This window comes from Polistes fuscatus, unplaced genomic scaffold (assembly GCF_010416935.1).
Source record: "Polistes fuscatus isolate 324 unplaced genomic scaffold, CU_Pfus_HIC Scaffold5, whole genome shotgun sequence".
Classification (NCBI taxonomy): Eukaryota; Metazoa; Arthropoda; class Insecta; order Hymenoptera; family Vespidae; genus Polistes; species Polistes fuscatus.
The window spans coordinates 4584890-4603011 of NW_025113129.1; the positions used below are offsets into that span (position 1 = coordinate 4584890).

General features: G+C 34.5%; 1 protein-coding gene across 1 annotated transcript; it reads right to left on the reverse strand.

Annotated features, from left to right (window-relative positions):
- Nucleotides 1–10541: 10541 nt before the first annotated feature.
- LOC122522080 lies at nucleotides 10542–15486 on the reverse strand. Its single transcript, XM_043642887.1, has 4 exons — nucleotides 15365–15486; nucleotides 14705–15320; nucleotides 12404–14394; nucleotides 10542–10940 (listed from the first exon to the last, which is right to left on the reverse strand). Exons 1-4 carry the CDS (start codon nucleotides 15484–15486, stop codon nucleotides 10931–10933), a joined length of 2739 nt encoding a protein of 912 aa, XP_043498822.1. The 3' UTR covers nucleotides 10542–10930.
- Between the last annotated feature and the right edge of the window lie 2636 nt (nucleotides 15487–18122).

The window sequence follows — 18122 nt, forward strand, 5'->3', positions numbered from 1 at the left end:
ACGGTAGACGAGTTAAAGGACGCAGAATCAATTGCTATTAAATATGTGCAAAAAGAAGCATTCTCCGAGATCATCAAACGTATCGAATCTAAGAAAGAGGTTTGCGCGTCGTTTTCTGTACTTAACCCTTTTATTGATAGTCTGGGAATAATAAGAGTAGGATGTAGATTAGCCAAAAGTAATTTGCCATACGAACGAAGACATCCGGCACTGCTGCCCAAGGATCATCCGATTACAAACGCGATAATACGTGAAAAACATTTTCAGATAGGTCACGGTGGTACGCAAGCCAATTGAATGCTATTCGCGAATCGTTTTGGCCAATAAACGGGCGAAGTAGCGTAAAAAGAGTATTTTATAAGTGTATCATTTGTCGGCGGTTAAAACACACCACGCCTCAATATCCAATGAGTGATTTACCAGCGAATCGTCTATTACAAAATCGTCCATTTCTCCATACCGGCGTAGATTTTTGTGGACCGTTATTTATAAAGGAAAAACAACATCGGAATCATGGTCGCATTAAGATATACGTAGCAGTATTCGTTTGTTTTAGCACTAAGGCCGTACATCTAGAACTCGTGAGCGATTTAACAACTGAAGCATTTTTAGCAGCCTTACATAGATTTATGGCACGCTGTGGTAAATGTTCGGACATATATTCTGACAATGCGACAAATTTTGTAGGTTCCGCGAACGAATTAGAGGCCCGCGTATCGCGAAGTTTAGCAAACGAAGGAATAAAATGACATTTCATCCCACCACGCTCCCCTCATTTCGGAGGTCTGTGGGAAACGGCGGTAAAATCATTTAAACACCATTTAGTACGAATTGTCGGCGATACTTTATTAGGATACGAAGCGTTATTAACTTATGTTATAGAAATAGAGGCAATCCTTAATTTCCGTCCTATCACTCCCTTGTCTAATGATCCAAATGATCTTCGTACTCTCACACCTGGCCATTTTTTAATTGGTGAATCATTGACGAGTTTACCAGAAGATGATTATCGGGATATACCATCTGGACGTCTATCACAATGGCAACATTTCCAGCAGATGAAACAACATTTTTGGAACCGTTGGAACAAGGAATACTTAAATGAACAGACAGTTAGAAAAAAGTGGCACAGAGGTACAACTGACGACATAAGCCCGGGTATGTTAGTCATTCTCCGCGAAGATAACTCCCCACCTCTTAAATGGCCTTTAGGACGCGTTACGGAAGTACATAAAGGTTCCGACGGTATAGCACGCGTGGTAACTGTGATAACCGCCAACGGTCTTTTAAAACGTGGTATTAAACGTCTTATTCCTTTGCTGTACGATGCATAAAAATTTTGAATAGAGAGTTAGTAGAAGTAATTATTATTTATGTTTAATTCATCTGCAATATCTTGTTATTTGAATGTATGCATTTGAATGAATGTATTTGCTGCTAATGTATATGTCAGTGTGTGTGCAGCGTGTTGAACGGTGCCCGTTCAAGGGGGGCGGTATGTTGCGCAATCCTACGCAAGCGAGTGAGTAAGAATCGTTTCGAGACATCTCGAGACGTATCGATAATCGCCGAGAAATAGGGACAAAAAAAACATCTTAGTTACGGTGTACTGAAGGAGCGCATCAAACTCCGTGTAGGGCGCAAACTGACAATTTCAAAAAAATCAAAAACCAGATATTTTAAAGCTCTTTAAATGCTCTTCAACATGATGCAAGACAAAAGTATTTAAAACTTATAGGTTTTTCAAGAAAAAGGAAGGGATCTGTACACATAAACTTTATATTTTTAAAGACTAACTAATTTTGAAATGTTTTAAAACAGCTATTTTAAAGCTCTTTTAATAGCTAACAACGTTATGTTTAGCTGAAGTATTTAAAATACGAAGGGTGGTATAAAAAAAAGAATTAAATTGCATAAAAAAAACATTAATAACTCGAAAACTAACAAATTAAAAAAAGGCAAAAACCAGATATTTTAAAGCTCTTTAAATGCTCTTCAACATAATGCAAGACTTAAGTATTTAAAACTTATAGGTTTTTCAAGAAAAAGGAAGGGATCTATACACATAAGCTTTATATTTCTATAAGACTAACTTATTTTGAAATGTTTTAAAACAGCAATTTTAAAGCTTTGTTAATGTTCTAAAATCTGATTAAAAATTTAACTATTAAAATATATAGGGTTTTAAAAAAAGAAGAAATTTGGACACAAAAACTTCAATTATTCGATAACAAGCAATTTTTTAAATGTTTCGTTATTGTCATTAAAAATCTCTTTAAATGCTCTTAATTCTTATGCTAAACTTAAGTACTTAAAACTTATAGGTTTTCTAAAAAAAAGAGAGAAGCAGCTGTACACATAAACTATAATTTCTCAAAGACTAACTAATTTTAAAATGTTTTAAAATAGCTATTTTAAAGCTCTTTTAATGTCTAACAACATGATGTTAAGCTAAAGTTTTTAATATACGTAAGGAGTCATAAAAAAAGAAGTAATTTGCAAAAAAAGAACTTTAGTAACTCGAAAACTAAAAAAAAAAAAAAAAGGAAAAACCAGATATTTTAAAGCTCTTTAAATGCTTTTTAACATGATGCAAGACTAAGTATTTAAAACTTATAGGTTTTTTAAGAAAAAGGAAAAGATCTGTACACATAAACTTTATATTTCTAAAAGACTAACTAATTTTCAAATGTTTTAAACAGCTATTTTAAAGCTCTTTTAATAGCTAACAACGTCATGTTTAGCTGAAGTATTTAAAATACATAGGGGTGGTATAAAATAAGAAGTAATTTGTAAAAAAAAAACTTTAATATCTCGGAAACTAACATATTAAAAAAAGGCAAAAACCAGATATTTTAAAGCTCTTTAAATGTTCTTCAACATAATGCAAGAATTAGTATTTAAACTTATAGGTTTTTTCCAGAAAAATGAAGGGATTTGTACACATAACTTTATATTTCTAAAAGACTAACTAATTTTAAAATGTGTTTAAAACAGTTATTTTAAAGCTTTTTTAATGTTCTAAAACCTGATTAAAAACTTAACTATTTAAAATATTAGGGTTTTTAAAAAAAAGAAGAAATTTGTACACAAAAACTTCAATTACTCGAAACTAATAAATTTTAAAATTTTATTATGTGGTAATTTAAAAACTCTTTTAATGCTCTTAAACCTGATTTAAAACTTAAGTATTTAAAACATTTAGGGTTATAAAAAAAAAGAAGAAATCTTTACAAAAAAACTTTCATAACTCGAAAACTAACAAAATTTTAAAATAATGTAACTAGTCATTTTAAAGTAGTGATTTTAAAGCCGTCTATTAAAAGCTCTTTTAATGCCCTAAAACTTGATACTAAACATAATTATTTAATAAACATAGGGTGTTTAGAAAAAAAAAGGATTCTGTACACATAAACTTTATATTTTTAAAGACTAACTAATTTAAAATGTTTTAAAACAGTTATTTTAAAGCTTTTTTAATGTTCTAAAACCTGAATAAAACTTAACTATTTAAAATATTTAGGGTTTTAAAAAAAAGAAGAAATTTGTACACAAAAACTTCAATTACTCGAAAACTAATAAATTTTAAAATTTATTATGTGGTAATTTAAAAACTCTTTTAATGCTCTTAAACCTGATTTAAAACTTAAGTATTTAAAACATTTAGGGTTATAAAAAAAAGAAGAAATCTTTACAAAAAAACTTTCATAACTCGAAAACTAACAATTTTAAAATAATGTAAACTAGTCATTTTAAAGTAGTGATTTTTAAAGCCGTCTATTAAAAGCTCTTTTAATGCCCTAAAACTTGATACTAAACATAATTATTTAATAAACATAGGGTGTTTAGAAAAAAAAAAGGATTCTGTACACATAAACTTTAATTTCTCAAAGACTAACTAATTTTAAAATGTTTTAAAACATAGACATTTTAAAGCTCTTTTAATACTCTACAACCTTATTTTAAACTTAAGTATTTAAAATATATAGGGTATTTAAAAATAAAGAAGGAATCTCTAAACAAAAACTTAAATTACTCGAAAACAAGCAAATTTTAATATGTTTTAATATTGTAATTTTAAAGCTCTTTAAATGCTTTACAATCTTATTTAAAACTTAAGTATTTAAAATATATAGGGATTTAAAAAAAAAAGAAGGATCTGTAAACAAAAACTTCAATTACTCAAAAACAAGCAAATTTTAAGATGTTTTATTATAGTCATTTTAAATCTCTTTAAATGCTCTTAAATTTAAGCTAAACTTAAGTATTTAAAACTTATATGTTTTCTAAAAAAAAAGAAGAAGTTGTACACATAAACTATAATTTCTCAATGACTAACTTATTTTAAAATGTTTTAAAATAGCCATTTTAAAGCTCATTTAATGCTTAAAAACATGATGTTAAGCAAAAGTATTTAAAATAAATAAGGTGTCTAAAAAATTAAGTACTTTGTACACAAAAACTTTAATAACTCGAAAACTAACAAATTCTAAAATGTTATAACATAGTCATATTAAAGCTCTTTTAATGCTCTAAAACTATATTAAATTTAAGTATTATATATATAGGGTTTTGAAAAAAAGAAAGGAATCTTTACACTAAACTTTATTACTCAAAAACAAGCAAATTTTAAAATGTTTTAATATTGTCATTTTAAAGCTCTTAAAAAACTCTACAATCTTATTCTAAACTTAGGTATTTAAAACTTATATGTTTTCTAAAAAAAAAAGAAAAGCTTGTTTCTAGCATTTATAGGTGACCAGAAAATGGTCGAATGAGAACTCTCAATGAGTTCTACTAAACAGTTTAACGCTGGAATAAGTGAGATAGGACGGGATAGATAAATGAACAAAACACTTTTACGCTGCAAAAAAGCTACATAAAAACTCTCACGGAATTGAAGAAAAGCCGGGGCAAGAGAACAATTTATTCAACAAACTGGTGTAACATACAATGACAAACAAAAAGCTGAAAAGAAAAATATATTAGAATAACGACGCGAGATACCTTTTGGTCGCACGCTATAGAGCTCTCTTCCGTTCGCTTCCGACGCAAGGCGACAACCGACGCACGCTGTTTTCTTATCGCACCTAACGATGGCCTGTCTGGCCAGAACCTTATCCCGCGTTGGTAGCCTGGCGACCGGTTGCAGATAATTCGCTACAACCGTCCGACTACAAGATGCAGATAATTCGCTCCAACTCTCTGACTACAAGCCCACGTGAGGAGCCTGGAGACAGTTGCGGATTATACGGTACAACGCTCCGACTAGAAGCCCACGTGGGGAGCCGGGCGACAGGTTGCAGACAATTCGCTACACCTGGCCGGCTAGAAGCCCACGTGGGAGCCTGGAGACAGGTTGTAGATATCCGTACAACTGACCGACTAGAAGCCCACGTGGGGATCCTGGCTACAGGTTGCGGATAAGGCGCTACAACTGTCGGCTGCAAGCCCGCGTTGGGAGCCTGGCGACAGGTTGCAGTTATCCGTACAACTGACCGACTAGAAGCCTACGTGGGGAGCTCGTTGGGGAAAAACACCAGACAACTCCACACACTCTTCACTCACTCTCACACGCTCTAGTCACGTTGCCTAGAACAAGCCAAGATAACGAGAAGCTCAATGAGAAAACACACTGTTGGTAGCTCAAACCAGAGTGAACACCAGAATGAGATCCGTGCGTGCACACGGCCCACACATCCTATCCCCCCCCGCACCACAAGACACTCAACCATGCCTCTTGCATGGTAAGGCGCGTCCGCACGCATTTCGACAGCCCTTGCGCGCCCTCGCAACTTAATAAACGCATACGCCGCCTATATTCCGCGCGCAATATAATTATTCCAACAACGTAAATATACGCCGAACAAAGCGTACACATAAACTGTTAATTTCTTTATGACTAACTATTTTAAATGTATTAAAATAGCCATTTTAAAGCTCATTTAATGCTTTAAAACTAAGTAAAAGAAAAGTATTTAAAATAAATAGGGTGTCTAAATAAATGGAAGTACGGGTTGTACACAAAAATTTTAATAACTCGAAACTAAATAAAATTCTAAAATGTTTAAATTAGTCCTATCAAGCTTTTTTTAATGCTCTTCAAACTGATTTAAATTTAAGTATTCAAAATTAATAGGGTTTTTGAAAAAGAAGATCTTAACACATAACTTCAATTACTCAAAAACAAGCAATTTAAAAATGTTTTAATATTGTCATTTTAATCTCATAAAATACTCTACAATCTTAGTTCTAAACTTAAGTAGTAAAACTTATAGTTTTTCTAAAAATAAAAAGAGAAGCTGTACACATAAATAATAATTTCTAAATAACAAACTTATTTTAAATGTTTATAAAATGGCCATTTAAAGCTCATATAATGCTTAACAACATGATGTTGCAAAAGTATTTAAATAAAATAGTGTCAAGAAAAAGATTTACTTTGTACACAAAACTATAATACTCGAAAAAAAAATTTTTAATTTTATTACATGATCATTTTAAAGCTCTTTTAATGCCTGCACAACCTCATTTAAACATAAGTATAAAAATATATAGAGTGTTTAAAAAAAAAAAAAGGAAGCGACATAAACGTTAAGTTCTCAACCCTGAACTGATTTTAAACTGTTTTTAAAATAGACATTTTAAAGCTCTTTCAATGTCCAAAAACAATGAGTATATTGAAGTATGTTAAAATTAGCATAGGGTATCATAAAAAAAGAAGTAATTTGTAAAAAAAAAAACTTTAATAACTCGAAAACTGACAATTTCAAAAACAAAACAATATTTTAAGCTCTTTAAATCTCAACATGATGGAAGACAAAAGTATTTAAAACTTATAGGTTTTTCAAGAAAAGGAAGGGATCTGTACACATAAACTTTAATTTTTTAAAAGACGACCTAATTTTGAAATGTTTTAAAACAGCTGATTTTAAAGCTTTTTTATTGCTCTAAAACCTGATATAAAACTTAACTATTGAAAATATAATAGGGTTTTTAAAAAAAGAAGGAAATTTGGGACACAAAAAGTCAATTATTCGAAAACAGCATTTTTTTAATGGTTCGTTTTGTCAATTTATCTCTTTAAATGCTCTTAATTCTTATGCGAATTAAGTACTAAAACTAGGTTTCTAAAAAAAAAAAAAGAAGCACGGTACAACAAGACTATAATTTTTAAAGACTAACTATTTTAAAGGATTTAAAATATCTATTTTAAAGCTCTTTTAATTCTTAACAACGTTATGTTAAGCTGAAGTATTTAAAATACAAAGAGGGTCATAAAAAAAAAAAAGTAATTTGTAAGAAAAAACATAATTAATGCGAAAACTTACAAATTCCAAAAAAAGTCAAAACCAGATATTTTAATTTCTTTAAATGATTTTCAACAAATAGAAGACTTAATTTAAAACTTAGGGTTCTTTAGGAAATGAAATGCAGCTACACGATAAACTTTATATTTTAATAGACTAACTAATTTTGAAATGTTTTGGAAAAACAGCTATTTAAAGCTTTTGATTTTCTAAACCTGATTAAAAACTTACTAGTTAAAACATTAGGGGTATAAAGAAAAGAAAAAATCTGGTACAAAAAAAACTTTTATAACTGGAACAACAAATTTTAAATAATTTTCAAGCAGCGTATCTTTAAGTAGGATAATTTAAACCAATAATTTAAAGCTCTTTTAGTGCCCTAAAACTTGACGTTAAACATAATATTATATATACATAGGGGGTTAAAAAAAAAAGAAGGAATCTGTACACAAAAACGTTTCATATTCGAAAACTAACAAATTCTAAAATGTTATATTAAGGTCATTTTAAAGCTCTTTTATGCTTTACAGATTAAAATTAAGTATGTTAAAATTTATAGGGTTTTTAAAAAAAAAGAAGGTTCTGGCACAAAAACTTAAATTCTCGAAAAAAAAGCAAATTTAAAATGTTTTAAAATAGCTATTGTAAGCTCTTTAAATGCCTACAACCTAATGCTAAAACTAGTTTTTAATATCAGAAGATGTCTCAAAAAAAAATTAAAGCTTAAACATATTTGTCAATACTCGAAAACTACAAATTTTAAAATTTATAACATGGTAATTTTTCTAAAACTTTGATGCTCTTAAACCTGATTTAAAACTTAAGTATATAAAATATTTAGTGTTAAAAAAAAAAAAGAAATCTGTACAAAAAAACTTTCATAACTCGAAAACTAACGTATTTTAAAATAATTTAAAGCAGTCATTTTAAAGTAGTCATTTTAAAACCAGTAATTTTAAAGCTCTTTTAATGCCTTAAAACTTGATGCTAAACATAATTATTTAATATACATAGGGTTTAAAAAAAAGAAGGAATCTGTTCTCAAAAACTTTTATTACTCGAAAACTAAAAGTTTTAAAATGGTATAACATGGTCATTTAAAGCTTTTTTAATGCTTTACAACCTGATTTAAAAACTTAAATATTTAAAATACATAGGGTGTTTTAAAAAAAAAAGATGTACTTTATGAACATATACGTTTTAATAACTCGAAAAAAATACAAATTCTAAAATGGTATACAAAGTCATTGTAAAACTCTTTTAACGCTTTACAACCTGATTTAAAAGCTTAAGTATTAAAATTATAGAGTTAAAGAAAAGAAAAATCTGTACACAAAAACTTCAATATTCGAAAACAGCAAATTTAAAATGGTTTTAATATTGTCATTTTAAATCTTTTTTAAATGTTTAAAATCTTATGCTAAACGATAGTATTTTAAAACTTATAGTTTTTATAAAAAAATAAGAAGAATGAAGTTGAACACATAAACTATAATTTCTCAAGACTAACTTACTTTTAAATGTTTTAATATAGCCATTTTAAAGCTAATTGAATGCCTAACAACGTGATGTTAAGCAAAAGTATTTAAAATATATTGGGTGTCTAAAAAAATGAAGTACTTTGTACACAAAAACTTTAATTACTCTAAAACTAACAATATTCTAAATGTTATAACAAGGTCATTTTAAAGCTCTTTTAATGCTCTACAACCTGATTTAAAACTTAAGTATTTAAAATATATAGGGTTTTTTAAAAAACAAATATGGAATCTGTACCCAAAAACTTCAATTACTCGGAATAAGCAATTATTAAAATATTTAATATTTTCATATTAAAGCTCTTTAAATGCTTTAAAATCTTATGCTAACCTTAAGTATTTAAAGCTTATAGTTTTTATAAAAATAAAAAGAAAATAGTTGAACACATAAACTATAATTTCTCAATGACTAACTTATTTTAAAATGTTTTAAAATAGCTATTTTAAAGCTCATTGAATGCTTAACAACATGATGTTAAGCAAAAGTATTTAAAATAAATAGGGTGTCTAAAAAAATGAAGTACTTTGTACACAAAATCTTTAATAACTCTAAAACAAGCAAATTGTAAAATGTTATAACATAGTCATATTTAAGCTCTTTTATTGCTCTACAACCTGATTTAAAACTTATGTATTTAAGATATATCGAGTTTTTTAAAAAAAAGAAGAAATCTGTACACAAAAACTTCAATTACTCGAAAACAAGCAATTTTTAAAACGTTTTAATATTTTCATTATAAAGCTCTGTTGATGCGACCGATGCCCTAATCTTTACTCCAGTGGATAGTACTGAATCGAAAAATCCCCTTACGAGTGATATCGAGATTCTTTATTAATGGGAAGGAGGATAGGAAAATAAAGAACACAAGAACAACTTTATTTGAGCCTAGTCAGTACTAAAAAGTACGCTTTATTTGGCTCGTCAGGGAAAAGCCTTTCGGCATAAAAACCCTGGTTGAAAACGATGAAGGAGAATCCACAAATCCGGATAATTCTGACCAAGTGCAGGAATGCCTTTGTCCCTTGTCGCTGGCCGAACTTAGATGATATGGTATTACGCAATACAAAGAATTCTCCTTGAAGTAGTTCTCGCAAGTCTCAGCTAGATGAATCTCGAGCGATGAATCCAGAGTGACAACGGCGCAAAAACGCGCTGGCTTTTATACCAAAAGGCGATGCAATGCTGCACCAATCACCGAAAAGTCCGAGCATAACGCGGCTGTCGATACATATGATTGGCGTAATAAATGTAGTGGGAGAACGCGAGCTAGAATAAAGAAAGAGCCCTTGCAGGCATCTTAGCGCTGCCGTGGTTACCACTAAAACAACGATATTGCTTTGTCGCACGCGTCTAACGCTTTGGCAGGGCCGTACGCGCCTAGGTGCTTCGCCCTACTCACTCGTTGCGTGGGATACGCAACATACCCCCCCCTTGAACGGGCACCGTTCAAAATTTAAAAACCAAAATGCGCACACTTAAATACAAAATAAACTATATATACATACTGTTAACCGCATATTACAATACATATTCAGTAATTAACGCGACTGAATTACAAAAAGAAAAAAAATTTTTTTTTTTTTTTTATAAATCGCTTGGTAAAGGAGAAAGACGTTTAATACCGCGCTTTACAAGACCGTTGGCAGTTTTTACGCTCGCCACGCGTGCTATACCGTCGGCTCCTTTATGTACTTCCGCGATACGTCCTAATGACCATTTGAGTGGAGGGGAATTATCTTCTCGCAAGATGACTAGTGTACCCGGACTTATTTTGTCTGCTGTGCCTCTGTGCCATTTTTTACGGACCGTCTGCTCGTTCAAATATTCCTTATTCCATCGGTTCCAAAAATGCTGTCTCATCTGCTGTACGTGCTGCCATTGGGACAGGCGCCCGGATGGTATATCCCTGTATTCGTCCTCTGGCAAACTCGTAAACGAATTTCCAATTAGAAAATGCCCAGGTGTAAGAGCGCGCAAATCATTCGGGTCATTAGACAGAGGCGTGATAGGACGCGAGTTAAGAATCGCCTCTATCTCGAGGACGTATGTTAATAATGCCTCGTAAGATAGCAATGTCTCGCCTATAATTCGAACTAGATGATATTTAAATGATTTTACGGCCGCCTCCCATAGACCTCCAAAATGGGGGGAACGGGGTGGGATGAAATGCCACTTGATTCCTTCATTTACCAAACTTCGCGAGACGCGCGCTTCTAGTTCGTTCGCCGCACCTACGAAATTAGTCGCGTTGTCGGAATATATGTCCGAACATTTTCCACGGCGTGCCATAAATCTACGCAAAGCTGCTAAAAATGCTTCAGTCGTTAGATCATTCACGAGTTCTAAATGAACGGCCTTGGTGCTAAAGCAGACGAATACCGCCACATATATTTTCGCGCGACCACGGTTCCGGTGTTGCCTTTCCTTGATGAATAACGGACCGCAGAAATCTACGCCGGTGTGGATAAACGGACGATTCGGTAGAAGACGACTGGCAGGTAGATCACTCATAGGATATTGCGGCGTAGCGGGTTTTAAACGTCGACAAGTAATGCATTTATATATTACGCGCTTAACGCTACTTCGCCCATTTATTGGCCAAAACGATTCGCGAAGTGCGTTCAAAGTGGCTTGCGTACCACCGTGCCCTATTTGATGGTGCTTTTCGCGTATTATCGCGTTTGTAATTGTATGGTCTTTCGGCAATAATGCGGGATGCCTTTGCTCGTATGGCAAGTTGCTCCTTGCCAATCTACCTCCAACTCTTAATATTCCTAAATTGTCTACAAACGGGCTAAGTACGGAGAATGATGCGCAAACCTCTTTACCGGACTTGATTAATTTGATGATCTCGGGAAATGCTTCTTCCTGTATCAATCTAATCGCGATTATTTCCGCGCCTTTCAATTCGTCCACGGTTAACTCACCCATTATTCTTTTCTCTTTTAAATTGCGCGAGTTACGTGCGAATCTAACGCAATACGCGATAATGCGCTTTAATTTGACGAACGAGGAGTACCGTCTAAATAGTTCGAACGGAGTAGCTACCCTTGCGTGAGTTACAATCCTTTTCTTTTCCGGGATTTCGATTGGTTCTAATCTACTATGCGGCCAATTTGATTCCGGCTGGATAAGCCATACAGGACCGGACTTCCAGAGCTTACTTTCACGGAGTTCGGCAGGTGTAACGCCGCGAGAAATTAAATCCGCGGGGTTATGTTCGGACGATACATGACGCCACAGCTCGCGAGCTGTGCTCTCTTGAATTTCAGCTACGCGATGTGCTACGTAGGTTTTTAACGTGTGAGGCGGAGTGTTGAGCCAATGCAAAACTACCGTAGAGTCCGTCCAAAATATTGTACGGCAGAAATCATTTCTACGCAAAGCGTTTTAGTGGCCTTAAAGAGACGCGAAGTATTAAGGCGCCGCAAAGTTCTAGTCGCGGAAGCGATTGCGTTTTAAGCGGCGCTACCTTGGATTTGGCGCAGACTAATCGTAAAGTGGGATTTTTTCCTAACGTTTTAACATAAATGCACGCGCCGTAAGCCCTTTCGCTCGCGTCACAAAAACCATGCATTTCCATTTCTTCTCCATCACCTGCTACGTTGCGCGCGAACCTTATCTCCTCGAGCGTGTGGAGATTTTGGCGGAACTCCTGCCATATTTTATATATATCGGCGGGGACATCTTCGTCCCATGTTGATTTTAATTGCCATAGCCGTTGCATCATCAATTTCGCGTTGATTACTACCGGTCCTAATAAACCTAGCGGGTCGAATAACTGAGAAATTTCGGACAATATAACACGCTTAGTAACCTTCGATGGATCAGCTGCTCGCTTTACCGTATAGCCTATGTTGTCTTCGGCCGCGTTCCAATTAACACCTAATGTTTTTATCGTTCCTGACGAATCTAAATTTATGATGTTATTATCTGCGGTATCTAAGTCCTTTAGAATCTCGGCGCAATTTGACGCCCATTGCCGCAAATGCATGCCTGCCCCTGCGGTTATACTTATTAACTCGTCGCGGACTTGCTTCGCTTCCCTAACCGTACGCGCTCCGGTTAACAAGTCGTCTACATAGAAATCTTCTTTAAGCGCGATGGCAGCTCTCGGGAATCTGTTAAATTCGTCGCTCGCGAGTTGATGTAACGTACGAGTTGCTAAAAACGACGCGGAGGCAGTTCCATAGGTTACTGTATTTAATCTATATGTTTTCACGGGATCACTTTCCTGTCGACGCCACAGTATAGTTTGATATTTGCGATCGCGCGGATCAATTATTATCTGCCGATACATCTTCGCGATGTCCGCGGTAATAGCAATAGCATGTGATCTAAATCTTACTAAAAGTGCAAATAGATCCTCCTGTATGGTTGGGCCAACCATTAATACGTTATTCAAAGATTTCCCGTTGCTGGTTTTTGCCGACGCGTCGAACACTACTCGCAATTTGGTCGTAATACTAGTATGCTTTAATACAGCATGATGCGGTAAATAGAATCTATCTTCGTGGGGTCCCCCTTCTATCCTTGTCATATGCCCTAGTTCTTCATATTCGGATAAGAATTTAATATATTCATCTCTAATTTTCGGCTTGCGCGATAATGATCGCTCTAATGCGTGAAATCTTCGTAACGCGCTCGTATACGAATCTCCTAACTGATTTTCTTCCTTAAAGGGCAATCTCACTATATATCTGCCAGTATCATCCCGTCGCGTGTTGCTTCTGTAATGTGCTTCGCACAAATTTTCCTCGTGCGACCTAATACTACTCTCAGCTACTTCCTCAATTTTCCAGAATTTTTCCAATTGTGAGTTCAAATCTACCGTGGCCGTGTGGCAATTAACGCTCTGCGGAGTGCGCGTATTTCCTGTGCTCATAACGAGCCATCCTAGTACAGTTCCTTGTGCCATTAAATTTTCATTCAACCTAATGCTCTGACCTGCGCGCCATAGTGAAGCAAAAATCTCGACACCGAGAATCGCGTCGATATTCGCGGGCTCATAAAACTTGGGATCTGCCAATTGGATCCCTGCCGGTATAGTCAATTCTTCTTGCGGAATTCGTTGCGAAGGCAACCTATTCGTTACAGTGGGTAATAATAAGAATTGTAATTCTAACGCGTAATTTTTTGTTCGCGATTTCAACGTTGCTAAGATTGCCTGTTTGACTCTAGTTTCCGTTTGGTTTACGCCAGAAATGGGTACATTCACGTCCCGTTTGGCTATTCGCAGAAGATTCGCGAACCGGATCGTTAAGAAATGTGCTTCGGAACCCGAATCCAGGAGCACACGACACTCGTGCGGCCTGCCGTCGCGATCCAGCAAATGCACCACTGCAGTTAGTAACAGCGCGGGTGCCTGCGAGTGATGGAGCTCTACATGTGCATTCTGCACCGCCGACGCCGTTCGAACGCAACAATTCGTGATGCCCGCCGCTGCACCTTCTGCAACGGCCTCTCTCACATGTAACAACTCATGATGCCTGCCCTTGCACTTTGCAGCAGTCATTCTTAATACATGTGTATACGCGGTGACCAGCTTGTAAACAATTACAACACAAATTGGCGTTAACCACGATTCTTCTGCGCTCCTCGGGCTCGGCTCTCAGTAGCTGCTCACACTCCGATGTGTTATGCCTCTCGCGACATATGCCACACGAGACAGTCGCGCTTGTGGAATACGCTTGAACTTGTCCTCGGTCGGAAATTCGCGGCCAATTTCGCGGAGAATTAAACCGCGGCTCGTTACGCATCAAATTCCTTGAGCGAAAATTTCTCTCGGGTCCTAACGGTGCGTTCCTTCTGCTATTGTTAATTCTTTTAGAATGTTCTGCCGGCTGGGAGTTTACTAGCGCATTTCCCCGATCGCGCAAAAATATCACAAATTCGTCTACCGTCGGTAAAGCATCTCGGGAATACCGTTGTTCCCATTGAAGCCGTGTTGCTGGATCCACTCGCGAAAGATGTGCGGCAATAGCAAATTGATCGACAAACACTTTTTTAGTCGCTACTAAAGCCCTATAATTTGCGCTTAGCGCATCGGACGCGGCAATTAAAGACGAGGGAAATTCACTGTCAATAGGGGGACCCTCTAAAATAGCTCGTACGTGCTTATTTATTAATATTAACGGATTGTCATAGCACTCGACTAAGGTCTTCCACGCAATCGGATAATTATCCGCGGTAATTTCCAAAACTCTTATTTTCTCCGCGGCCGGTCCCGATAAACATGATTTCAAATATGCAAATTTTTGTATATCGCGAATCGCGGGATTATCTCCTATCACCGATTGAAACGTGTCCGCGAAACTCGGCCATTCCTCATGCTGCCCGTCAAAACGAGGTAATTGTACCGCCGGTACTCTGTAAATGCTATCTACGGACGGATTGCTAACCGTAGTGCTAACTGGAGACAATAGATTCGTAGTAGGCGCATTTGTGTCTAAAGTGGCTACCGATTCAGCTCTATTAATGATCAATTCCGCCTCCGCCTGGCGTCGATGACTGACTCGACATGATTGTGAATTTCGTCAACCAGCGTTCCCATCGTTTCACCGGAAGTCTTTTCTATCAACTCCTCTAATATTGCCACATTCTTATCAACTTTGGAAATTCTAAGCTTTAATTTCATTATATCGCGCGGGTTGGTATGATCTATCTCGCTCACCGCCTTTTGAAATTGCGCGAATTCTTTTTTACATACTCGAATCTACGTATAACGCGCTCAACATCACCACGTGCACTACTCGAACGAGGCATTTTCACGACAAAAGGCAAAATTAAGAAGAGAAAAGAGGGGGAAAAATACAACTTCGAAGAATGATCAAGCAACAGAAATTTAAAACTCACGTGAATCCTCTGAATAAAGGCGTCCCGTGCAGCGTACTCACGCACCGGAACAATAGAAGCTTCTCGGCTTGTAGCGATGATGCAATACCTCCTTTGTTGCTCGATCGGAAGCTCCCTCGATCCGGCTCGAAGGACCAAAATGTTGATGCGACCGATGCCTTAATCGGTACTCCAGTGGATAGTAGTGAATCGAAAAATACCCTTACGAGTGATATCGAGATTTTATTAATGGGAAGGAGGATAGGAAAATAAAGAACACAATAACAACTTTATTTGAGACCAATCAGTACTAAAAAGTACGCTTTATTTGGCTCGTCAGGGAAAAGCCTTTCGGCATAAAAACCCTGGTTGAAAACGATGAAGAAGAATCCACAAATCCGGATAATTCTGGCCAAGTGCAGGACCGCCTTTGTCCCTTGTCGCTGGCCGAACTTAGATGATATGGTATTACGCAATACAAAGAATTCTCCTTGAAGTAGTTCTCGCAAGTCTCAGCTAGATGAATCTCGAGCGATGAATCCAGAGTGACAACAGGCGCAAAAACGCCCTGGCTTTTATACCAAAAGGCGATGCAATGCTGCACCAATCACCGAAAAGTCAGAGCATAACGCGGCTGTCGATACATATGATTGGCGTAATAAATGTAGTGGGAGAACGCGAGCTAGAATAAGGAAAGAGCCCTTGCAGGCATCTTAGCGCTGCCGTGGTTACCACTAAAAACAACGATATTGCTTTGTCGCACGCGTCTAACGCCTTGGCAGGGCCGTACGCGCCTAGGTTCTTCGCCCTACTCACTCGTTGCATGGAATACGCAACAGCTCTACAACCTGATTTAAAACTAAGGTATTTAAAATATATAGGGTTTTTTAAAAAAAAGGAGGAATCTGTACACAAAAACTTCAATTACTCGAAAACAAGCAATTTTTAAAATGTTTTAATATTTTCATTTTAAAGCTCTTTAAATGCTCTAAAATCTTATGCTAACCTTAAGTATTTAAAGCTTATAGTTTTTATAAAAATAAAAGAAAAAATGTTGAACACATAAACTATAATTTCTCAAAGACTAACTTATTTTAAAATGTTTTAAAATAGCCATTTTAAAGCTCATTTAATGCTTAAAAACATGATGTTAAGCAAAAGTATTTAAAATAAATAGGGTGTCTAAAAAAATGAAGTACTTTCTACACAAAAACTTTAATAACTCAAAAACTAACAAATTCTAAAATGTTATGACATTTCTCAAAGAGTAACTTATTTTAAAATGTTTTAAAATAGCCATTTTAAAGCTCATTTAATGCTTAAATACTTGATGTTAAGCAAAAGTGTTTAAAATAAATAGGGTGTCTAAAAAATTAAGTACTTTGAACACAAAAACATTAATAACTCGAAAACTAACAAATTCTAAAATTTTATGACAACGTCATTTTATAGCTATTTTAGTGCTCTACAACGTGATTTAAAACTTAATTATTTTAAATATATAGGGTTTCTCTCTTTAAAAAAAAAAAAAAGAAATCTGTACCAAAAAACTTCAATTACTCGATAACAAGCAATTTTTAAAATGTTTTAATATGTCATTTTAAAGCCCTTTAAATGCTCTAAAATTTTATGCTAACCTCAAGTATTTAAAACTTATAGTTTTATAAAAATAAAAAGAAAAAGTTGAACACATAAACTATAATTTCTCAATGAGTTACTTATTTTAAAATCTTTTAAAATAGCCATTTTAAAGCTCATTTAATGCTTAAAAACATGATGTAAAGCAAAAGTGTTTAAAATAAATAGGGTGTCCAAAAAAATGAAGTACTTTGTACAAAAAACTTTAATAACTCGAAAACTAACAAATTCTAAAATGTTATAACAATGTCATTTTAAAGCTCTTTTAATGCTCTACAACCTGATTTAAAACTTAAGTATTTAAATTATATAGGGTTTTTTAAAAAAAGGAGGAATCTGTACACAAAAACTTAAATTACTCGAAAACAAGCAATTTTTAAAATGTTTTAATATTTTCATTTTTAACCTCTTTTAATGCTCTAAGAACTTATGCTAACCTTAAGTATTTAAAGCTTATAGTTTTTATAAAAATAAAAGAAAAAAGTTGAACACAAAAACAATAATTTCTCAAAGACTAACTTATTTTAAAATGTTTTAAAATAGCACTTTTAAAGCTCATTGAATGCTTAACAACATGATGTTAAGCAAAAGTATTTAAAAAAAATAGGGTGTCTAAAAAAATTAAGTACTTTCTACAAAAAATTTAATAACTCGAAAACTAACAAATTCTAAAATGTTATAACAAGGTCATTTTAAAGCTCTTTAAATGCTCTAAAATCTTATGCTAACCTTAAGTATTTAAAGCTTATAGTTTTTATAAAAATAAAAAGAAAATAGTTGAACACATAAACTATAATTTCT

Coding starts and splice junctions, on each gene's coding strand:
- LOC122522080 (XM_043642887.1), bottom strand. CDS start 15,486: ATGAAATTAAAGCTTAGAATTTCCAAAGTTGATAAGAATGTGGCAATA. Junction 15,321..15,364: donor GAAATTCACAATCATGTCGA/GTCAGTCATCGA, acceptor GATCATTAATAG/AGCTGAATCGGTAGCCACTT. Junction 14,395..14,704: donor GCGATCGGGGAAATGCGCTA/GTAAACTCCCAG, acceptor ATTGTTTACAAG/CTGGTCACCGCGTATACACA.